General features: G+C 45.1%; 2 protein-coding genes across 3 annotated transcripts; one reads left to right on the top strand and one right to left on the bottom strand.

Annotated features, from left to right (window-relative positions):
* Positions 1 to 2,113: 2,113 nt before the first annotated feature.
* LOC123395018 (patatin-like protein 2) lies at positions 2,114 to 4,381 on the bottom strand. The gene is made up of 6 exons (XM_045089925.1): positions 4,174 to 4,381; positions 3,917 to 4,095; positions 3,644 to 3,833; positions 3,057 to 3,218; positions 2,669 to 2,959; positions 2,114 to 2,503 (listed from the first exon to the last, which is right to left on the bottom strand). Exons 1-6 carry the CDS (start codon positions 4,306 to 4,308, stop codon positions 2,267 to 2,269), a joined length of 1,194 nt encoding a protein of 397 aa, XP_044945860.1. The 5' UTR covers positions 4,309 to 4,381; the 3' UTR covers positions 2,114 to 2,266.
* A 10,558-nt stretch (positions 4,382 to 14,939) lies between these two features.
* Positions 14,940 to 17,122, top strand: LOC123395019 (patatin-like protein 2). Of its 2 annotated transcripts, none has more exons than XM_045089926.1 (6): positions 14,940 to 15,306; positions 15,417 to 15,595; positions 15,697 to 15,892; positions 15,989 to 16,150; positions 16,256 to 16,543; positions 16,705 to 17,122. In XM_045089926.1, the coding sequence occupies exons 1-6, from the start codon at positions 15,196 to 15,198 to the stop codon at positions 16,927 to 16,929; spliced, it is 1,161 nt and encodes a 386-aa protein (XP_044945861.1). In that variant the 5' UTR covers positions 14,940 to 15,195; the 3' UTR covers positions 16,930 to 17,122. The 2 variants fall into 2 exon arrangements, with proteins under 2 accessions (XP_044945861.1, XP_044945862.1); XM_045089927.1 differs by having other exon boundaries at positions 15,100 to 15,306; positions 15,703 to 15,892.
* The last annotated feature ends 7,173 nt before the right edge of the window (positions 17,123 to 24,295 follow it).

Consider the following 24,295-nt stretch of genomic DNA (forward strand, 5'->3'; position numbering starts at 1 on the left):
ATGAACTTATCTTGTTTTACAAACTACATACTATTATAAAGCTAAGAGCTCCATATAGAAAGTAACCAGGCTTAGATAACTAGGGATACGAAGCTCCACAACGCAAACCAGATCATATATATATTTGCACATCCAATGAAATTTATTCTATATTTATTTATTTATTATCTCATGGTCAGCTTTGGATGCAACCTGAAATGAAGCAACTCACCTTTAGCTGGATGAGACATGCGAGAGTAGAAAATCCACTCTCCATTCATAATGGTCGTGCTGGAGCGAGTACCAAACTTACAGAAAATAGTTCTGAGAGATGAGACATGCGAGGTATGTGACGCCCAAGGGCTGCTACCTTGTTGCTCTCCTGAGCGTATTTCTCCAAAGAGCAAGGTTGAGCAGGTAGTCACTAGTCAGGCGAGTTAGATAGCGTGTTCTTTTCAGGTCAAGTTGTTTTTGATGATTGTAAGAAGCTGTATTAGGTACCTACTTGTTGCAGTCCGTCGGAACTAGTAGGAAACAATATTTGTATGCTCCATACAGGTACCTTTGAAGCATTTTTTACGTGTTCGTTGAGCAGTTACGACTGAACTCAGCAGTCGATCTACTGGCATAATTACTTGTCCACTCACTCAATGAATAGATTAGACAAGTAGAAGCACCATTGGGGATGATTTGGACAATATTCACAACAAATCCTCAAAGAATATTTACGTCACCAACAACCTTGTGCAATGATGTTGATTTAATATGTATATGCCTGTGAAAATTTCAATTTATTCAATCTTGGATTAGGGAGAGCAATAGATATCCGTGACTATTGACGGTTTCAATAGGGAGCAGCTCATGGTCTTCATATAGATCAATTATTCAGCTTTGTATTTATTCTTTCCTAGCTAAACAGGTGAAAGATCCATCCAATCTGGTCATGTCATGGTATAAAAAAAGGATCTGATTTGACTGACTTATGTAGCATAATTTCTAAGGCACGCCATTCTTTCTTGTCTCGGGGTAAGTACGAGTCCAAACTAACCGATAAATTAAACTGATCCGTCAACGAATCAAAGTATGACGTGAGCGCATCATAGTTAGTACTAGCAAGAATGATTAATTAATCATGGTCCCCTCGAGCAAGACAATGAGATTCCACGGGCTAATACTAAACATATTTTCCGGGGATGGGCTAATACTAAACATAATGCTGATATATAGCTCATGACGCGCTTTGTGCAGCTACATACTACATGCAAAGAACTAACGGGGCAACTACTAAGTTGCATCGTTTGTCTATGGATGCACGCAGTAGTTAGTCCTCAGCAAGACATGTACAGCTGGAATATGAAAGTCGATGTGGATTAGGATAGCAGGTGTCTTTCTGTGCCTAAGTCAAACATTATCTCTGCACGTTGTCATCTTCTTTTTTCTGAACACGGTGATCGAAGTTCCTTGTGGGCAAAGGGCACGACTTTGTGTTTTAATAGGATCGTCATTGTTTCTTGCGGGCAAAGCGCAGGGCTATGTCTCTGCAAGACATTCGTCAAGATAATCGAGGCTTTGCTCATTAAGGTGATACATTGGTCAGGATGATTAAGGCTTTGGTCATTATTAAGATAATATTTGACAAAGGATTAATTACTCCATGTGCTTTACGTAATACAAAACCGCAATTATTATGAGTAGGTGGTTTGTAAACAAATCTACCCACTATCACAAACCAGTCATTTTAAGCCCCTCTCCCCCACCCCGCGCCAAACCTCAAATAATATTTACGTCGCCAACAACCTTGTGCATTGATGCCATCACACAGTTAGAATAACAAACTGTTTCAACCGTTTGCGCGATGTTAATGAATCACACATGGTTGGAAACTAGCAACCGCGCTATGTTGTGCACACTGATTACATGATGCATGAGGGGGTCCATCATACACGATTTGATAAGAAGAATTGTATTCGGTCTCTTTGCCATGATTACTCAGACCCGATCATGTCGATGTGAGTTCTATCTTAAACGGACCGAGAAACACAATTGACTGTTTGCAAACCCACGTTGTGAATCATGCGCAATGGTCCGATCTATACTAGTGAAAAGTGATACCAGCTCCATCTCCATGCACTTGTACATAAACAACATAACACGTTTATTCTTCCTTGTACAAGAGCATACAATATTAGAGCACCACAAGGATTTACGATACGAGCAGCTACACATACTGCAAAACATGAACGCATAAGTTTAAACGAACGAAAATGTAACACACTAGCTAGTTCATCTACAACACACTGACACTGGTGCTCCGACGGCGCCGCTCGTTTGAGAGTTGCTTAGCATACTCGGCTAGCTGCTCTGCATTGGTGCCCCCGCCGGGCACCTCCACGTTCCGGCCGGTCTCCAGATCCACTTGGGATACCTTCTTCCCGAGAAGCTCATTACCAATCTCCACTAGCTTATTCAAGTTAGCTTTGGAGCAGTCGTCGATCGAGCCCGCGCTTCCGCTCAGTTGATCATACTGCATTTGCATGTGCAACAATCATTTGTTAACTATCCTAGCAAATACTGGTTGTGTACATAAATTGATGGAGAGGTCAGGGGCTACTTTCTTTTAAATTTACCATAATAGGCCACCCATTGTTATGTTTTCTTCTTTGGGTATAATAGATAGGTGGGTATATACCTGGATGCGTAGGTATTGGTGGGACGAGCCGAGGGCGGCGGAGAGGACAGAGAGGTGGATGTCGACCATGTCGCCGCTAGATGCGCTGAACATGTCGAGGATGGGGACGGTGCCTCCCTTGAGGATCCAGTTGAGGATGCCCCATTTGGCGGCGTCCTTCGCGCTGTACTTGCCTTTCGGGTTCGACGATGTCCCGCAGCCAATGGAGATGACCATGTACGACATACCAAGCAAGTCACCGTTCCCGGCCACGATGATATCCTCCGCCACTTGGCTCATTGCGCATAGCGTCTGTAGTATACTCATGCACGTGAGTGTCAAGTTAGTTGGGCACACCAAACGACCAATTGAATTGTGTACCATTGAGCTTAAGTGGTTTGTTACATACCGGATTGTTGGCAGCGACACCGCCGTCGATGAGGTTGAAGGCCCTCGTGCCGCCATTGCCGTCATCAGTCTCGAAGTAGTGCGCTGGGAAGAAGGTGGGCGCGGCGGAGGTGCTGATCGTGATGTCTGATAGGAGCGCGTTCTTCGTGGGCTGGTTCTTCAACTGAACAAAACCATGTATGTGCATATATGATTATATTATTTCAAAATTACAGGGAACAAACGTTTCACTCCCTGTACTCCTGGCTGTTCTAAGCCTCAAATTCTCACTTCTTGTTTTTGCATATATGTTTATGTTTTTTTAGAACCTCTTGAACGCCTTCTCAAATGATTTTAACCATTTTTCAGATAGATATGGGTTTTTATTTACTTATTTCTACACTAATAGAGTGGATTAGCAAAAACAAACGTATATAGGGGCTAATACGAATTGAATAAGAGACCCTCTACCGGTAAGTTATTACCTTAAAAACCAACAAAATTATCTTACAAACCAACAAAGAACCCAACAGGTTCATGCCGGCCGGCCGGCACCACCACCAACACCAAGTAGGCAAGTACTCGAGCTAGGTGGCATGTACGTAGTACCTGGAAGCTAGAGAAAATTGTGGGTTGCAGGTGGGCGATGTCGAAGGTTGGGATGACCAGGCTGGTGAGAGCCCCGTCCAGCCTCGTCTCGCCGAGGCGCTCACGGAGCAGCGATTGGAGGTACTTGCCATTGTACTTGGGCCCGGTCACCATCCCCAGAGCTGTGCCGATCTTGGAGAAAATGGAATCTCTGCATGCATGCAGCTTCCAAATCAGAATGATGATCAACATATATACATAAGCATGCATGTTGAATTACTCCTAGTTGGCTACTTCTGTGGGAAGATCTTGGGCGACTCGTTGATGTAGAACTGTGCCAGATTCTCGGCGTTGAACAGCGGCCTCCCATCCTTGTTTGGCGCCGCGAGCATCACCGTCAAAAGGCCGCCGGTGCTCGTGCCGGCGATGACGTCGAAGTAGTCCGCGATCCTAGCGTCCGCCCCGTCCAGTTTCTACACACAACACATGCAGTGATGTACTCTATTGACAAGCATATATCATATATGAGTGCAAAGGGTGTCTTTTCTTACCTGAAGCTCTTTCTCAAGGAAGGCGAGGATGGTGGCCGGGATGATCCCTCTCACGCCGCCGCCATCGATGCTCAGGATGGTCACCAGCTTATTTACCTTGTTGGCACCTTGTCCAGAAGAACTACTTGCTGCCATTGATTTGGAGTTTGGTAACAAGCTGCTACGAGAGGAGAACTGGACAACAGAATGTGGTAAAATTAAGGATTTTTGGTAGAAAGAACAAACCTGTTATATAGACAGGTCCGCAACAACGTTCCTATAAATTAATTAAGAAGCAACACCCTTAATTGGCTACCTCAACTGCAGTAGTTGATTACAAAGTCAGACTTCAAAATGACAAAAGCCAACTAATCCTAATATTATAGTATGGGCCCACTAGTTCCTTGTGCTAAAAGTGTATTACCAAGTCAGATCATCCATCTTCTCGTTGAAGATATGTTGTAGCACTTACATATATCTACTAGTGCCGAAAAAAGCACGGCGCCATGCTGCGCCCATAAGAGAGCCCGTCTGAATCTTTGTTGCTCAATTGGTTAAAGAAAATGAATAGGAAGTGGAGCGAAGAGGGTGATTGACTGACAGTTTTTTGTTTGGCAAATAATTTCATGTAGGTCCTTGTGTAGTTTCTTCTGGTTGGACATGTGGTATATTCTCTTCAGTAATTAATCTGCTATTAGTATATTCCTTATTCATTGGTACATGTCGAGGCGTTATATCCAAAGAAGCAAGAGATGATTTATTTTCTGTGAACTATTAAGAGGACTCATCCAACAGTTAAACCTGAAGATAATGTTGAGACACTTCACATATTGGAATACTGAGTGGCAATGACACCTTATATGTGATATCTCCATCTATAATTGGTCGTACTCTATGGAATACAACAACAACAACAACAACAACAACAATAACAAAGCCTTTAGTCCCAAATAAGCTGTGCTAGACTAGAGGTGAAACCCATAAGATCTTGCGACCAACTCATGGTTCTCGCACATGGATAACAAGGTTTCCACGCACTGTCCATGGCTAGTTCTTTGGTGATACTCCATTCCTTCAAATCTCTCTTTACGGACTCCTCCCACGTTAGATTTGATCTACCGTGACCTCTTGTGACATTGTCAGCACGCTCCGCATGAAATCTTTTGAGAAAATTGCAGTAACTCTTTGTTCCCACTACAACAAAAATGCCACGTAGAGGCACTGTTGCATAAAAAGTTATTGTTCCAATAAGAATGTTTCGTTTGCTCGAGTTAACTGTTCCGGTTTATTCGGGTTACTGCTCTCCAAATATCAAATTTCACTCAAACTATTAGAGGAAAATAAAATTGTGCGGCAACAGTCTATAAGAACGAACCAAAGGATAAAAATAAAATGAACAACACTTTTTAAAACAATATAAAATGATTGGCACCAAAGATGCTATATTTTTCCTTGGATTTTGGCCTCGCAATAAAATTGAAGTCAAAGGACAATCACTAATAGCAATGCTAATGGTTAAAATAAATTATCACATAATATTAAAATAGATCAGATCAATCCATATTGGTATTTATTAGAACCCTTTTTTTGCCTATGTGTTTTTTAAGTAATCTCTAAGATCTGTGTGTATTTCACTTTAGGTAATTATCTATAAGTAAAACCGTGAGTGCACTATCAAAGATTCTGAACTTTGCATACAATTAACTTTTCTATTGAGTGTACAAACAAATTCCCTATTCTCAAATTCAGTATTCTATTTAGGCTCATTTCTACTTCCTATGTAGTTCTAGTAGGCTTAGCCAACTAAAACTACAAATATTTGGTACAGAAGGAGTATTTACTATCAATGGCTATATAGTCAAGAAGGTCCTCCACTTGTCAACTCCCCAGAACAACAACAAATATGAAAATGACTAAAAATATATGAACTTAGATGCGCAGCAAAGTCGCACGGAAACACCATGAGGAAACCATAAATATGTCATCTTAAGAAAACCACAGTTGAAGCAAAATAGCTTGTTTTCACGACAATTTCTAACAAAATAGTTGACACATTTTAATTCAATTGCAAAAATTGTGATGACAATGAAACATGTGTACTTTTACATATGAGAAGATGGCAACAGGGATCAGTCAGAAGTTATTAGTTGCTAAGTGTAATTTTCATTAAAGGTATACGCTACTGTACTACCTTTGGTCAGATGTAGAAATTAGACTTGAAGCAATAGTTTTTGGATGCAGATTGTACGACCGTGAGAAAAGAACACGCTGTTTGCGTAGTTCTCCCAAATAAATCTAAAGTTAATAATTTTATTCTCATCAACTGAAACCTTAATATTAATAAAAAATATATCAAAATAACCTGGGATTGCCTGGCCCGGTGACTTGAGAATCAATGATGTAAAAAGTATGGTGAGCAGCCACATAGAATAAACAATCTTACATCACATAAATTGATGACCCTAAACGGTTGAATGCCAATGTATTTTTCACTTTTCTTGTTAAATCCAAAAGAGATCAAGATGAACATGCCCTCAAACAAATGCAAAGTACAATGGTCATGTCAGCCATGTGTCCGATCCCCTATTGTACTGCCGTGTCTTTTGGATAACCTGCAATGTCTCTGTAGTTGCTACCCGCCGGCGATCGGACGTGAGAGGGAGGAAGGACCGAGAGGTAGACGATGAAAGACACTTTCAGAGACGAGGGTTTTGCGCTGCGATAACTGTCTGCAGCTTTTCTCTGATTTCTGTTATTCATGGGCTCCTCCAACGGCAGCCGAAAGAACAGGTAAAACCAGCCGATTATCTTGCCGACCTACTGGTCGTGCCATCCCACGACGTCGGGCAGAGATCAAGCCACTACTTCGCCCGCAAGTGTCGCCGAAATCATGCCATCCCATGACCAGAAACTTGAGAGCGAATCTAGCTAACTAACTAACTGAAACTAGATACTGCCTACTGAAACTACTGACCGAACGTGCACACAACACACGCTGTCGGCTCTTATTCAGAAAGCAAACACTTGCAGATAATCTTCGTGCAACTAATTAGCTAACAAATCACCCCCTAAGTCTGTTGCACGTCTTTGATTCCAAGCTTGAGCCGCAGTTCTTCAAACCAAGCTCTTCCAAGTGACTTGGTGAGTATGTCTACAAGTTGATCGTTTGTTCTCACATGATCTATGTCAACCCTGCCGTGCTCCACACACTCACGAATGTAGTGATACCGAAGATCAATATGCTTGCTTCTCTCATGATGGACTCGGTTCTTGCTTAGCTCGATTGCTGACCTGTTATCAACCCTAAGCTTCACCTTCTACACATCAGTCCCAAGCATCTCTCCAAGCAGTATGCTGAGCCATACTGCCTATGTTGCAGTTGTTGCTGCGGCAATATACTCAGCCTCACATGATGATAGAGCCACAATTTTCTGCTTTTGCGATGCCCAGGTAACCACACTGTCACCAAGAAGAAATAGCAGCCCTGTTGTGCTCTTCCTGTCACTTGGATCTCCAGCATGATCACTGTCACTAAACCCCTCGATGTTGTCTCTTCTGCCTGCTCTGAAAATACACCCCAAGCTTAGAGTCCCTTTCAGATACCGCAGAATTTGCCTGACAACCACCCAGTGCTTCCATGAATCTGCTCACAACACCAACTGCAAAAGCAATGTCTGGGCGAGTGTTTACCAGGTATCTGAGGCTGCCAATTATGCTGCGATACCTGGTGGCGTCCACCACCTCTCTTGTGTTCTTCCCAAGTTTCAGGCGGTTCTCCATCGGTGTCCAGCACGAATTGCACTCCTCCATGCTTGCATCTGCCAGTATCTTTGCTGCATAGCTGCTCTGGCAAATCCTGATCTCTCCAGCATCTTGTTTCACCTCTATACCCAAATAGTAGCTGAGTAAACCAAGATCATTCATCTGGAAAAGATCATGCATCTGTTTCTTGAACTCATCGATGGTTGTGCTCGATGTGCCTGTGATGATCAGATCATCCACATAGACTCCTACCAGCAGGACGTTGTTGCTATCCCCTCGGCGGTATAGAGCATGATCCAGTTTACACCGATCAAACCCTAGACTGATCATAGTGGTGTCTAGCTTCGAGTTCCATGCACGGGGAGCCTGCCGTAGCCCATATAGTGCCTTCTTCAGTCGTAGCACCAGATGTGGATTGGTCTTGTCGATGAAACCAGCAGGCTGATGAACATATACTTCCTCTTCAAGGTCTCCATTCAGGAAAGCCGATCGCACATCCAGATGATGCACACACCAGTGACGATGTGCCGCCACTGCCAACAAGATCCGGACTGTCTCCAGGCGCGCCACAGGAGCAAACACTTCATCAAAATCAATTCCTTGCCTCTGTGCGTATCCCTTTGCAACCAATCGCGCCTTGTGCTTGACGATATTTCCTGTTGGATCCCTCTTCACCTTGTACACCCACTTCAGCCCTATTGCACGCTGTCCTGCTGGGAGCGAGGCGAGCTCCCAAGTGTTGTTCCTGAGGATTGATTCCATCTCCGCCTCCATCGCTCCACGCCACGCAGGTTCTCCCAGTGCATCGTCCACTGATGCAGGTTCCTCTGCGGCAGAGAGGCACAACCCACTATACTCAAGTGTCCGCACCGGTGCGTGATCGATGAGGTGTTCGACAGTCTTGTACCGCAACGGCACCCCTTCGGAGTCGAATGTCTCACCGTCGGGTGCAGACACCCACCCATCATCATCACTGGCCGGCGATGTTGTAGATGGCGGCTCGCTGGTTGCAGACAGTGTGTGCTGATCTGCCCCTTCCTCCGGAGAGTGTGGTGTGGGCGCCTCACCATCCGAGACAGCAGCGTCCACAGCACTGGGTGTGTGAGGTGTAACGACAGGATCATGGAAATCTTGACTTACAGAGTATGTCGTGGTGATCGACACCCCCCCCCCCCCCCCGTCGGAGTAGATGACGGCGAACTCCCTGGACCGGGTATCCGCTGGGTCGCCCCCGTCCATGCTCCAGTCCCAGCGCCTCTCCTCCTCGAAGTGAACGTCGCGCGTGATGTAGAGACGCTTCCCAACGGGATCGTACACCCTGTACCCCTTCGTGCCCGGCCCGTACCTGAGAAAGATCCCTGGGCACGATCTGTCCGCGAGCTTGTTCTGGCCGGGTCCGATGAGCTTGACATGTGCAACGCAGCCGAAAGTGCGGAAGTAATCCACCGTCGGCTTCTTCTTGCGCCAGGCTTCGTACGGCGTCACCCCCTGAAGGCTTCTCGTTGGTGATCTGTTGAGGATGTGCACTGCAGTGCGCGCCGCCTCGCCCCAGAACATGTTTGGCACGCCCATGCTCTTCATGAGACTTCGGGCCATCTCAACGATGGATTGATTTCTCCGCTCGACAACTCCGTTCTGCTGCTGTGAGTAGGGCGTAGTTGTGTTCCTCTGGATGCCTGCTTCCTCGCAGAACACGGCGAATTCATTCGAGTTGAACTTGCCACCACGGTCCGTGCGGAGTGCCCTGAGTTTCACGCCGCTCTGCATCTCCGCAGCCGCCTTGATCTTCTTGAAGAAACGAAATGCCTCATCTTTGCTTCGGAGCACCTCGAGCCACATGTACCGGCTGTGATCGTCTACCATGAGCAGGAAGTATCTGTTGCCGCTCATAGTCACCGGCGTGATGGGGCCGCAGAGGTCGCCATGGACGAGGTCGAGGCCCTGCTCTGCACGAAACGCCGTCGCGCACGGGAATGGCGTGCGATGCATCTTCCCAAGGGTGCATCCTTCGCAGAACTGCTCTAGGTGCTGCACAGCGGGCATTCCTCTCACCATCGCTTTCGCACTAAGAGAGTGCAATGCCCGAAAGTGGAGGTGCCCGAACCTCGCATGCCAGCGCCAGGCGACAGCATCATCCACCTTCCCGAGGAGGCACACAGGCGCAACCAAGTTCAAAGCCACGGCGTACAGCCGGTTGCTCGTCCGCTGCACCCGTGCCAGCAGCACGCGCTCTCTATCATACAGACAGAGCACGCCATCTTGGATCACGGACCTGCACCCATGCTCGTCGAGCTGCCCCAGGCTCACGATGCTCGTGCGTAGCTGGGGTATGTAGTAAACATCCGTGAGAGCCCGGTGCTCACCATTCTTGCAGGTAAACACGACCGCACCGCGCTCGTGGATCTGCACGACGGACCCGTCCCCGAAGCGGACCGTGCCACGGACGGACTCGTCGACCTGCGTGAGCAGATCATGGCGTCCCGTCATGTGGTTGCTGGTGCCTGTGTCTAGGTACCAGCGATCATCATTTGTGGCCACGGGCACAACCCGTGCTTCATTTAGGAAGATCTCACCGCCTTCCGGGTTCAGAGCGGCAGGTGTTGGCGCGTGTTGAGTCTCGCAGGCTACGTGAAGCAGTCCAAGCTGCTCCACCTCGCCTTCAACCACGACCACGTTGGCTTGCTGGTCTTGTTGCTCGCGATCCCGAGCCCTTTTCCGGCACTCTTTCAGCCAGTGTCCGACGATGCCGCAGTAGCGACAGTCACCTTTTCTCCTAGGCGCTGCCGTTCCTTCGTTGCCACGGCCAGCACCTTGGCCGCGACCTCCTCCTCCTTGTGCCCCCTTCGGCTTTCCGTTGCCACACCCACGACGCTCTCCGCCGTTCGACGATCCGCCGGGGGAGCCACCGCTGAGCTCGAGTTGTCGTTGCCGGGCCAACCATTCGTCGGCAGTGTACATGAGTTGGCCCCCCGACGTGTGTGTCTGCTCGCGCTCGCGCTCCTCGACGACAAGGAGCCTCCCACACAGCTCCTCGAGTGAGAGTTGCTTGGTGTCCACCAGGGACTCGATTGCGACCGCCATCTCGCGGTATGGTCTATGGTCGTGGCATTGTGCGTAGAACCTTGAGGACAGCTTTGTGCTCGTCCACCGGATCTCCGAGTGCCTCCAGCTCGTCGATGATCGTCCTCGGACGCATCACATAGGACTCGATTCCCTCGCCGTCCTTGTACCGGAGCGATTCGTACTCCGAGCGTCGGGTCTGAGCCTTGGCCTCGCGAACCCGCTTGACCCCAACACGCATGGTTTTCAGGGTGTCCCACGCCTGCTTGGCTGTGGGCTTTGCGCCTAGGATGGGCATCCGCTCCGGCGGCACTCCCTTTAGGAGTGCGATCATGGCGCGACGGTCGTCGCGATCTGAGCCTTGCCCGGTCTCCACGACGCTCCACAGCTCGTCCGCCTGAAGTTGCAGCTTGGTGATCATGGCCCAGTCGGAGTAGTTCGTGCGCGTGAGCATCATCGGGGGCGCACCACCCCCGCCTCCGTGCACGACGCGCTCGATGACGCGCACCCCCGACCCCTCCTCTGTTGAGAGGCGAGCCAGGGATCTCTCCACTCCCGGCGTCACTTCGCCGGCCTCGTCCTTGTCCTCCCGCTTCTTGTTCTTCTCGTCGTCGCTGGGGGCCATCTCTCCGACGGATCGGACACCGCCGGTGCCTAGGCTGGATCGAACACCACCTAGCTCTGATGCCACTTGTAGTTGCTACCCGCCGGCGATCGGACGTGAGAGGGAGGAAGGACCGAGAGGTAGACGATGAAAGACACTTTCAGAGACGAGGGTTTTACGCTGCGATAACTGTCTACAGCTTTTCTTTGATTTCTGTTATTCATGGGCTCCTCCAACGGCAGCCGAAAGAACAGGTAAAACCAGCCGATTCTCTTGCCGACCTACTGGTCGTGCCATCCCATGACGTCGGGCAGAGATCGAGCCACTACTTCGCCCGCAAGTATCGCCGAGATCATGCCATCCCATGACCAGAAACTTGAGAGCGAATCTAGCTAACTAACTAACTGAAACTAGATACTGCCTACTAAAACTACTGACCGAACGTGCACACAACACACGCTGTCGGCTCTTATTCAGAAAGCAAACACTTGTGCAACTGATTAGCTAACAGTCTCAACATATTTAAACCTGCAATATTTTTGGATAACCTGCAATCAAGATAAACATGGTTTAAACCAGCATTTTTTCCCTGAATGTGCCAAAACAAAATCTGGGTCACAATCCGAAAAGACAGCGTTAGAATGCAGAGCACAATTGTCAATTACATATACCCAGAACATCAATATTAGGAAAGTAACATTGGCTGGCAGAAATTGTTGGCAACTAACCGGCAGCTTAATTTAACTGCTAGTAGATAGTATGGCGGTAAAGCACATAGAAAACATAGTAGTATTGAGATGAGGGGGATCTGAACCAAACCTGATACAGCAGGTTGGCTGAAATAGGAAGTCTGTGATGGAGAGGCCTCCAGTCCAGCTTCATCCCGTCAAGCATGCATATTGGTATCAGTAAGCGTGAGCGTGGACGACCAAGGAAGATCAAAATAGTTAAGTACCTGTGGTGCTGCTAGGAAAAAAGTGCAGATCTGAATGGAAAGTAAACTAGTAATTATAATTGCAAATGAAACCGAGACAAAAAAATAACTACCTGGAGTTCAAGTGAAAGATCCATGGCAATCAAGTTCGTACAAGCATTTTATCCCTATCAAGATACAAAAATGTAAGTAGAATAATTTAGCTGCGTTGTATAACCAATGAAATTGGGGGTGGAAATTGAAGTAATCAATATATAACTTGCAGCGAATATCTGAGCAGGGGCGGACCCAAGCCCCCACTCAAAATTTTGAATTACCTTTGTATTTGTGCATATTTTAAAAGAAAAGGCTTCAAAATCAGTCATTTTATATAAGATGTGCCCCCAGTCAAAATTTTGTGTAGGTCCGCCCCTGTATCTGAGTCCAAAAAAAGCTCAAAATTTTGAATTACCTTTGTATTTGTGCATATTTTAAAAGAAAAGGCTTCAAAATCAGTCATTTTATATAAGATGTGCCCCAGTCAAAATTTTGTCTAGGTCCGCCCCTGTATCTGAGTCCAAAAAAAGCATGTGCAAGGCTACGGCTGCAACTTATTGGGTTGGATTATCTGAAAAATACTTACTGGCTTGGATTGGCTCCTTCAATCATCGTCAAGCGCTCGCAACGCTGTGTTTCCTCCCCGCACCACCCCTCAACCTCCACCACTGCCGCGCCGCCTGACCCAGTACCCATCGTCTGCGCTTCGTCTCCCATGACTTGGGATATCTCACTGGCATCACGCCACAACTCAAGGCCATGCCCCATGAGGATGCCTCGACCATATCGGAAGATGCAGTGTCATGGGATTATAGAAGGATAGGGAAGAGATGTGGGATCCATGGAGAACCCCATGGGCGAACGCGTGGATTGCTTTGTTGAAGAGATGGACCTGGATTGGGAGGCGAGTGGCGTCACGGAGATGGGGATGGGAGAGGATGTTTGAAGGTTGGCAGGGTCGCATGCATGGAAGGAGAAGAAGCCGACGCCTTGATTGCGGAGTTGAAGAGTAAAGGGTCGCGTTCATGGGAGGCGAGGAGCCAACGATGGAGCAGCCAACATGAGGGGCTTGGAGCACTGGGAGATCAACTCTTGGCTACACCTACAGATCTGAGCCACTTATAGTGAATCAAACGGTTGAAAAAAATATGTGGTGACGTGAATGCATGAGAGGGCAGCAAAATCAGGTAGTGGGGGGCTCCTATTTAGATAGAAGATACGCGCGGGCCTGGTTGTTTTCTGCGATTTTCGTCACATCTAAATGTGGATTTTCTGCATTTAACTCATTTAAGTGACTAATATTTCATTCTAAGAGCAAACCTCATGTCATAATTTTATTCTTCTGTGCCGCATCACCATGATAAAGTGATAATATATAAACATTCTTACTTTCACTAGGTGATGGCGTCTTATCCAGCTACAAACAGTTGAAAGGAACTAAGCGCCTTCTTCTTGTTTGACTATCTTTCCGTTATGATTTGTGATTCTACAGGAAAAGAAAAGACATGTAATAATATTGAAGCAAGCAACCTAATTTAGATATCAACCGTTGTTGCCACAGTCTTCTCATGCTAGTATACCTTAAAAGTTATAATCTATGCAGTACAAGACGACTCTCAACCAACTATATGCGAATAATTGAATGATTATTTAACGGTAGTACTGCACATACGATGACTTTTTGAATTTTGTTTTTGAATTTTACATACGATGATTCGAGTCCGATGCTGGGATGATGTGCTATCAGGCGATCTAGCATGAACTAAAAACGTGATGGATGGCTGATGCTAGGCGCCGCACAAAAATTGGATCAAAAATTGTCATGCAGTTCTCATTATATATGTATTTATTTAATTACTCCTTTTTGAGAAATGAAGCATTTTAATGTATCTATCTAGTTCATACAAAGACAAATGGGTTCGAACTCCTAGAGCCTGAAATTTTGAAAAAAAATATTATTAAAAAAACTGGAAAATTTACACGTATATACAGGGATGTGCAATGCATGTTTGTAAAATTTGATGATGAAACACGTTTTGACATGAGCCAGGCACAAAAAAAAAAAAGAACTTTCATATTGAATACTGCAAGTACTAGAAAGATCCTTATTCTTTTTAAACGTAATTCATCATGACATTTTACAGACATGCAATATACATACCTGTTTAGGTTTGTACCTTTTCCAGAATTTTATGAAACTCCAGAAATCTGATTTTAGAATTTTTCAGAATTCGGGAAAGCAATCTCCAAACACCCAGCTTCTACCTACATCAATGGTCACACCCAGGAAGAATTGCCGACATGTCTTCAATTGCATTATATATAAAAAAAGGATCGGAGAGAGAGGAAGGATCTGAATTTGTAATATTCTGTTGTGCACATGCAACTGGTGGGGTTATACTATACTATTAGGAATTTAGGATTAGTTTGTGCTATCCTTTTCGACGTCTGACTTTGTGATTAATCCCTGCAGTTGAGGGAGCCAATTAGTGGTGTCTCGCTTCTTAATAATTAGTTTATGTGATCGTGTTTCAGACGTTGTCTATATAACAAGTTTATCCTTTCTAATAAATCCTTAATCTGCCACCTTCTGTTCTTGAGTTTCCGTAGCAGCTAGCTTGTGCTCGTGTTAGCAAACTCCAAAGTGATGGCAGCAGGTGACCAAGCGAAGGTGGTGACCATCCTGAGCATCGACGGCGGCGGCGTGAGAGGAATCATCCCGGCCATCGTCCTCGCTTTCCTTGAAAAGGAGCTCCAGGTAAGGTGCCTTTATATGTCCATGGATCAATCTTTTTCTCAAGTATATATAACTTATTTGTACACATGCCTATTGGTAATGTAGTATATAACCGCATGAGTTGTGTGTAGAAATTGGACGGGCCGGATGCTAGGATCGCGGACTACTTCGATGTCGTCGCCGGCACGAGCACCGGGGGCCTCTTGACGGTGATGCTCACGGCGCCGGACAAGGATGGCCGGCCGCTGTTCGACGGCAAGGATCTAGCCAAGTTCTACATCGACGAGTCGCCCAAAATCTTCCCACAGAAGTAACTCACTAACTAAAATGCATGCATACTATGTATATGTCGTCCATTTCTTTACTACACAAGTTGAACGTCGATCGTCATCTGGATTATTGGGTGGGAAGCTGCAGGGGCTCCATCTTCTCCAAGATCGGTTCGGGTCTGGCGACGGTGACCGGGCCAAAGTACGACGGTAAGTACCTCCATTCGCTGCTCCGTCGGCACCTCGGCGACACGAAGCTGGACGGGGCTCTCACCAGCGTGGTGATCCCGGCCTTCGATATCGCCCACCTGCAGCCCATCATCTTCTCCAGCTTCCAGGTACCCATGTGCCTGTGGACCTGTGGTGCATGAACATGGTGAACTACCCAGTGTTAGGTAACAAACTCAACTCATCTCATCTGCATGATTGATCAGTTGGAGAACCAGCCCGCCAAGAACGCGCTCCTGTCGGACATCGCCATCGGCACCTCCGCCGCACCCACCTTCTTCCCCGCGCACTACTTCGAGACCAACGACGGCAAGGGCGGCACCAGGGCCTACAACCTCATCGACGGCGGGGTCGCCGCCAACAACCCTGTATGTATATATCCTAAGTTCCTCACTGACCTCACCGCCGCACAAGCACAATACGTATACACAATAATTAATCTCACGAGAATGGACTGCATACGTATGCTGCAGACGCTATTGGCGATGAACCAGGTGGCGGAGCACATGGTCCTCGCCGGGCAGAAGCCGGTGGGCAAGTCGTACATAGTCATCTCCATCGGCTGCGGGACATCATCGCTCCCAAAACTCAAGTACAGCGCCAAGGACGCCGCCAAGTGGGGCATCTTGAGCTGGCTCGTCAAGGATGGCACCGTCCCCATCCTCGACATGTTCAACGCCGCCAGCGCCGACATGGTCGACTTCCACCTCTCCGTCCTCTCCGCCATCCTCGGCTCCTCCCATCAATACCTCCGCATCCAGGTACCTACCCACCTGACTATACTGTTATCATTAGTATTACACCAAAAAAAGGGAAAAAAGGATAGTCATTCGTGCTTGCATCGATTGATCGTTTGATACACGTAGCCATCGATCATCTGTTGTAGTGATGAGTCAATGATCCATTGTACACGCAAGTGCAGTATGATAAACTGAGCGGGAGTGCGGGCTCCATCGACGACTGCTCCAAGGCCAACTTGGATAGGTTGGTGAAGATTGGGGATGAGCTTCTCGCCGAGAAGGTGTCCGGGGTGGACCTGGAGACCGGCCGGAATGTGGAGGTGCCCGGTGGAGGCACAAACGCGGAGGAGCTCGCCAAGTACGCAAGGCAGCTCTCCGATGAGCGGCGCCGACGCCGTAACAATTAATATGCCTCAAACCAAACTAGCAATTGCATAATACCAGTATTTACGTTTGGTTTGGGAGCTCAATCTGTTTGTTTGATTTAATTATGTCGTGCGTATTGTTGTTGTAATAGTCTTGTGCAAGAGTCATTATTAGCACATACAATATGTATACTTTATATGACATGAAAATGGTATCGCTTGATTTGTTTTCGAATGACACTTAATGATAGTATGATTATCCATTACATATATACTCCCTCCGTTCCTAAATATAAACCTTTTAGAGATTGCACTATGAACTACATACGGATGTACATAGACATATTTTAGAGTATAGATTCACTCATCTTACTCCGTATGTAGTCTTCTAATGGAATCTCTAAAATGTCTTATATTTTGAAACGGAGAGAGTACATCATAAGTTATTCGTGGTTATTGTTAGAGTTAACGAAATCTAATAAGTCATACATCACGAACCAAAAATCCCCATTTCTACCTAATATTTTTACGAAATTCCGACTCACGAATAAGGTGGAGCTCTGGGCTCAACCACATGAGCACAAAGTGAGTCTGGTTCTGCTCTAATACACTACATGGTTTTTCCTAGTTTGGACACGGTATGAGGTGCCAACCGTCAACACCGATGTCAGCGCCACACATATAGTGGCGGAGGCAGCGCCCAGACACTTGCCCGGGCTCACTGCCTGTCCTATAGCATGGATGTGCAATGTTACAATGGGCTAAACCTGCTCAGTAATGACAATTACCCGGGCAAGAATTTGTTGGGCCTCCTTCGGCTGACAATCCAGCCCAGGTAACGTCTGACCAAACAAGTAATCTATACAGAAAGTAATATGTACACGTCTACACGAGACCACCGACTCGTCCGAAAGGAAATAGATCGATCCCTCCCATCTCTTCGTTTCTCAAAAGTGCGTGGCGTAGGGAGTTGCAGGGGATTGAGGGGAGACCGGAGTGAAGGAACTGGACTACCGGAGGCTGGCTGCTGGCCGGCGCCTAGCTAGGGGCGCAGTCTACTCGTCCCATCCTTCCTCTCCGTGAGAAATTCCTTCGGTAAAAGATTGCATGCTAAATAACTAATCTGATATATATACATAGTTCATGCTCTAATTAAACAAGTTATAAAACTCTTAATATACATTCCTTTTATGCATCAGTTCACTCAAGAATCCTTGATCATTTGGTTTGAGTTATACGTATCGGTGTATACAACCTCTTCGTTGTGGTTTGTATAGTTGTGAGTATCCCTAAATCACCAACTCAATCAACATGATACAAGTTATATGTAATAAAAACATACCATTAGAACCATTTTTTGTATATGAGTTCAGTGATATGTTTCTTAAGACATACTCCCTTGTTTCTAAATACTTATTGTTCAACAACAAATATTATGGTACAGAGGGAATATTCCCTCCGTCCGTCAAAAACTGTACATATAGAAATTTGCACATACACCAAGAGGAACCTTCATGACATAATTAACGTCCAAAAGTAGACTTATGTGTACATACAACCATTGAGAGAAGAAGATTAAATGAAGATTGCTGCATGCAGTAATTAAGGTTACGCGTGCAGCCAATAGGTACAGCACAAGTTGCTACATTAGTCAATTAATACCGGTTAAATTAAAGGCTAAGTGCATAGGAAATATAGATGTATAATCTTTATGGGAAAAATTATAATGATAGATGCACAGTTTTTGACGGGCGGAGGGAGTATATTTCATATTTCTTTAGAAAAATGGACAATCCACGCATGTATTATAAACGGGTAGAGAAAGAGCAACTTGTAAGCCGAGGAGACTTCACAATGACATGAGCAGGGGTAATGTTTGACTTGCATGCCGAGGGACACATGCTATCCTTATCCACATCGATCTTCATAATATTCCAGATGTACATGTCCTGGAGAGGAATTAAGACGTGCATTCATATGCAAATGGTGTCAGTTAGTAGTAGTTCACCTGTTACTTTTGCATACACTATATGCCTCCTTTGGTTCATAGGGTACAAAAATCATAGAAATAGAAAAGTTGTAGGACGTGAGATGAGACGTATCTCAAATCTTGTGAATAGAAATAGGAAAGAGATGCCCGCCCTTTGATTCATATCATAGGATTTATTTTTATTGAATCTAGGCTAATGTTTATTTTCCTATAAAATGTAAAGGATAGGAAGAGTTCCTCCATATTCTATGATTCTATTCCTACAACCAAAGGGCTATAAAGAAACATTTTTCTTTAGAAATCCTATCCTATGAAATCCTATCATATGTGCATGTGTACAGATTCATAAATTCCTTGTACTGACATGACAGGTAATGAATAAAATGAAAGCATTCCTCAACAAAACCATTGGCGAGTACATGCATTTGTTAGTTTTCACTTAATCCTTCCATGCATAATTGCACCTTGGAATCTGAATATGTGATGGAAAACTATAAAACTGAGACTGGAAAACATTTATTGTAGATAAGCCTATAAATCGAAAGGAGGGAGTAGCCTAGTAACTGTATGAGGTGTCAATCCTTGACATCGCTTTTCGACGCACTAGTTCCGCCCAAGAATCCTTGAATACCCGATTTGAATTGTATGTATTGTAGTATGCTCCCTCCCTTGCAGCAATGCCCATATCTCCACATCATCAATCTGAATAACGTAATGTTGAATAATGTTATAACATATATTTTGTTTATGATTGAAAAAAAGTAGAAATGCGTGCATACCTTATTATAGACCAAAAGAGAAAGAGTAACTTGTAGGTCGAGGAGACTTCCTAATCACATGAGCAGGATAATGTTTGACCTGTCTATTATTGGTTCGGCATGGGTACGTCTTGTCGTCTAGAGGACACCTGCTATCATAAATCCACATCAATGTTTCCTTCCAGCAGTATATATATGCCTTGCTGTGGAAATAAGACGTGCACGTAAGTTAGTTGACACGTTACTTTTGCATGCACTGTATATGAACATCAACTTATTATATTTATTATTACTCCGTGAGACATTAGTGTCTTACTCAACCTGACAATCATAGTTAACCTTTCTTGCTAGTTCAAAGCAACCGATATAGAATTCCAATGTCAGAGGCGAGGCCGTCCACGGACAGGACAGAGCAGGCCACCGGCGGCCCCAATCAGGGCGGGGCGGCACCGGAGAAGAGCGAGGCAGGTGTGGGGAAGCTGGCGCTGTCACGTCGAGGAACACCCGTGCGGAAGCGGGCAGTGTCGGGCTCAAATCGAGGACGGGCGGGCACGCCAGGGAGTGCACGGTCGGGGTGGGCGGCGCAGGACTTCTGCATGCGTGGCCCGGAACAGGCAGCGCTGGGACGAGGCGGGGGCGAGGCGAGCGGCACCCGAACGAGCCGGGGTGCCAGGGCGAGGCACGCCGTGGCCAGATACGGCTCGCCGAGACAGGAGGAAAACAAAACTACAGCAGGATACAGTTTCATTTACGGGGTATGCTCTGTTCGGGTTATTTTCTAACCATAAAAAACGGTTTACAGTGTCTCTTATACGTGTTTTTAAGGATCAGTTTTTACAGGGTCTACTAGAGATGCTATTAGAATCCCTTGGGTAGTCTTTAGAATTTGTAGACATTTCATTGAAGTAATTTGATAGTCATTCAACGACGACATAAAGAAAACACAAGTTACACGCATCGACAACAACAAAGGAAAACACAAGTGAGAGAAAAATAAGTGATACGGTAAGCTGGAATAAATGGTTGATCGGGCATCGACGACAAAGGAAAACACAAGTGAAAGAAAAACAAGGTGTACGACAAGCCAGAATAAATGGTTGGTCACAATACCAAGTTTCTAAAATCTTGATATCTTAACATTTCGACACCTTTTCTTGGAAGACTTACACCGATGGCACCGCTCGGAATGATTTCGGTCGGCGTGCGTTTTTCGCCGCGCCTGTTTCTCATCGTGAGGCTCTCGGTGCTCATGCATGGCGCGCCGCCATGTCTGACGAATTTGCTGCCCTTCGTCACACTAATACCTGGGTGTTGGTGCCTCGTCCATCCGGTGTTAACGTCGTAGGCTGCAAGTGGATCTTCAAGACCAAGCACCGACCGGATGGATCTGTTGACAAGCACAAGGCTCGTCTTGTTGCTCGTGGTTTTACTCAATAGCAAGGGATTGACTATGAAGATACCTTCAGCCTAGTGGTCAAACCTGTCATGGTTCGCTTGGTTCTCTCACTTGTGGTGTCTCGTGGGTGGAGTCTTCGGCAGGTTGATGTGAGTAATGCCTTCCTCCATGGTTTTCTGGCCGAAGATGTCTATATGCAGCAACCTCCCGGTTTCGAGGATGTCACGTATCCATCTCATGTTTGCAAACTTTATCGGTCAATATATGGGCTCAAACAGTCACCCCGAGGTTGGTACGCTCGGTTGAATCACCGTCTTTCCCAGCTTGGTTTTGTTGCCTCTAAAGCAGACACAACTTTGTTCATCTTTTCACATGGTGGCATTCAGATATACATGTCGGTGTATGTTGATGATATTGTGATCGCTGGTTCTACATCCGATGTGGTGGATCATCTTGTGCAGTCACTGTCAGCTACTTTTTCCATCAAAGACACGGGTCGACTCGAGTACTTCCTTGGATTGGAAGCGTCCTTTCATTCAGGGGCATGACATTGACGCAGAGAAAGTATGCGCTTGATCTTCTTCATCGTGTCAGCATGGAGAACTGCAAGTCCACTTCCACTCCGCTACAAGTGGTTGGTGCACTTCAGTATTTAACACTCACTCGTCCTGATATCTCTTTCGTTGTGAACAAAGTGTGTCAGTTCTGGTCTCAGCCTACAGAGGTTCATTGGGAAGCTGTTAAGTGTATTCTGAGGTATGTGAAAGATACGCTAGACACAGGGCTACAAATACGTAAGTCTCGGTTTACTGGAGTCAGTATATTTCACCGATGCAGACTGGGCAGGTTGTGTTGATGACAGACGTTCTACAGGTGGCTTTGCTATATTTGTTGAACCCAATCTTATATTCTCGAGTTCAAAGAAGCAGCCTACAGTCTCAAGATCTAGCACTGAGGCAGAGTATAAGGGTTGGCCAATGGCGTGGCAGAAGCCATTTGGATAGACTCAGTTCTCAAAGAACTTGGAGTTGCACGGCAGCGCACCCCTATTTTGTGGTGTGATAATTTAGGGGCAACTTACCTGGCGGCGAATCCAATGTTTCATGCTCGGACCAAACACATTGAGATTGATTTCCATTTTGTGAAAGAACGGGTAGCTGCAGGTGCATTGGATGTCTGGTACATTTCAACAGATGATCAGCTAGCGGATGTATTTACTAAACCCGCTACACGACATATGCTAGACTGCTTCAGGACCAATCTGAATCTTGTATGTAGTTCAAATTGAGGGGGCATGTAAAATAGGGTCTAGCTTACATACTGTATATGTTCACGTGTAGGGACACGGATGTAATTGTATCACCCTGCTCATCTATATGTATGAAGACGTGAGGTGAAAGTCAACCCCCACGCAAAACCCTAAACCATCACGTTTAACTATTTCAACGTCGTTGTTGGTCCACTAGAAACGCTTCTTCAGGTTGTGTCACTCGTGCTATGTGTAGTTGCGCTGATGTTGATGCAATCTAGTATTTGAATGTCAGTAGGTTCACTCTTAAATTCATTGAACAGATAGAAGATTGGTCCAGTTTATAAGGAAAATCGAACCTAAAGACATATAAGTGTTGCCAATCGGCTTATAACGCGCAATCACACGCACAACAAAAAAGGCAAGCCTTGCCTAAACACTACCAAGATGGAGAGAGGTCAGGACACAGAGCCACAAGACCGCTTCAAAATCGAAGCAAAACCCAAACCCCAGTCAAGTGCGTGTCCACATATAGTCCACCCATGACGCCGAAAAGAGAGTGGCGAGTGGACAGCAGGACCTGACTAGACCTGAGGAAAGCATCATCGAAGAGATGGCGCATTAGTGTACATTATGTGCAAGGGGCCAACGCTCTAAGTGGAGGCCAACTCTAGCATCAAGCAGTGTCGTAGGACTCCACGAGCAACCCGAACAGTGCCTCCAAAAAGGTAACGACGCCATATCGCCGTCACTGCCTGAAATCAATGTTGTACCACTCCTGAAAAATGTGTGCTCCCTATCTGAACAAATATGTTCATGAAACAAACAAAACAAAAATCATATATGTGCATGTAAAAATATGTTCATATCTTAAATATCATGTAAAACAATATATGTGCACAGTTGACCTATATTAAGATAAAACGTGTCCATGTACTTAAACAATGTTCATTTATTTTAAAATATATTTTGATACTATTTATCACCCATTGTGCAGAATGAGTTATTTTTCATCCAAGGTAATCTTACGTTTGTTTCATAAATAAATTTCATTTTGTATACAAATAGTTACACACATGTTGATTCATTATGTAAAATTTGGCATAAGAAGATAAAAATATAGGTCGTAAGACCAGAAAAAAAAATGCATTTTATGTATATTTTACATTATGTTTTTATGTTAGTAATTTTACATAGCGTAAAATATTTTACGATGATTTAATATTTTTTTACTTTTTACATATGAAGTAAGAAAAAAATTACGGGACGTAAAAATATGGTGCATTAATTGTAAAATAGAGGAGGTGAAGAATAGTTATTCCTCACCCAGGGTGACAAACAATTATTCTTCACCCCCTCTGTTTTAACATCAATGCACCGTAATTTTACGTTCTGTAAATTTTATCTTATTTACAATATAAAGTATATAGTCACCAAAAAATAATTACATGACATAATATTAAAAACATAATAACATAGTGCAAAATGTACATAAAAATATTATTTTCATGTCTTATGACCTATATATTTGTTTTCTTAGACAAAATTTTACGTAGTGAATCTATATGAATGGCCAAAACCAATGTCACCAACTATGTCAACATCTTCTCCAAATTCTGAATGTTTTGAATCGATTGTGCTAGAATCAGATAATCAGATAGATCGTGATCCATTGTCATCACCTCCATCCCCATCTAGCTCGACATTATCTCCTGTTTTACCATTACATGATGTTAAGGAACCAGATTCAAATAAAGAGATCAAAGGTGTTCAGAAATATGATTATCTACCACAAGGTATTTGTTTCAACTATTTTATGTACATTTGTACTCAATATATTCTTAAACTATTTGATTTTTTGCAGACTATACATTGACCGACCATGACCTATGTGCCCATATAACAATTGAATCATCTTTGAGAAAACAAGGACTGGTTAATATAGATGGAAGTACTGTATTACAAAATCAATTGATGTGATTGCTAGATGAAAAAGAGTGGGTAAATGATGATGT

This window comes from Hordeum vulgare, chromosome 5H, assembly GCF_904849725.1.
Source record: "Hordeum vulgare subsp. vulgare chromosome 5H, MorexV3_pseudomolecules_assembly, whole genome shotgun sequence".
In the NCBI taxonomy this organism is placed as follows: domain Eukaryota; kingdom Viridiplantae; phylum Streptophyta; class Magnoliopsida; order Poales; family Poaceae; genus Hordeum; species Hordeum vulgare.

Coding starts and splice junctions, on each gene's coding strand:
- LOC123395018 (XM_045089925.1), bottom strand. CDS start 4,308: ATGGCAGCAAGTAGTTCTTCTGGACAAGGTGCCAACAAGGTAAATAAG. Junction 2,960..3,056: donor GTGTCGCTGCCAACAATCCG/GTATGTAACAAA, acceptor AGTATACTACAG/ACGCTATGCGCAATGAGCCA. Junction 2,504..2,668: donor ACCAATACCTACGCATCCAG/GTATATACCCAC, acceptor ATGCAAATGCAG/TATGATCAACTGAGCGGAAG.
- LOC123395019 (XM_045089926.1), top strand. CDS start 15,196: ATGGCAGCAGGTGACCAAGCGAAGGTGGTGACCATCCTGAGCATCGAC. Junction 15,893..15,988: donor TCATCTTCTCCAGCTTCCAG/GTACCCATGTGC, acceptor ATGATTGATCAG/TTGGAGAACCAGCCCGCCAA. Junction 16,544..16,704: donor ATCAATACCTCCGCATCCAG/GTACCTACCCAC, acceptor ACGCAAGTGCAG/TATGATAAACTGAGCGGGAG.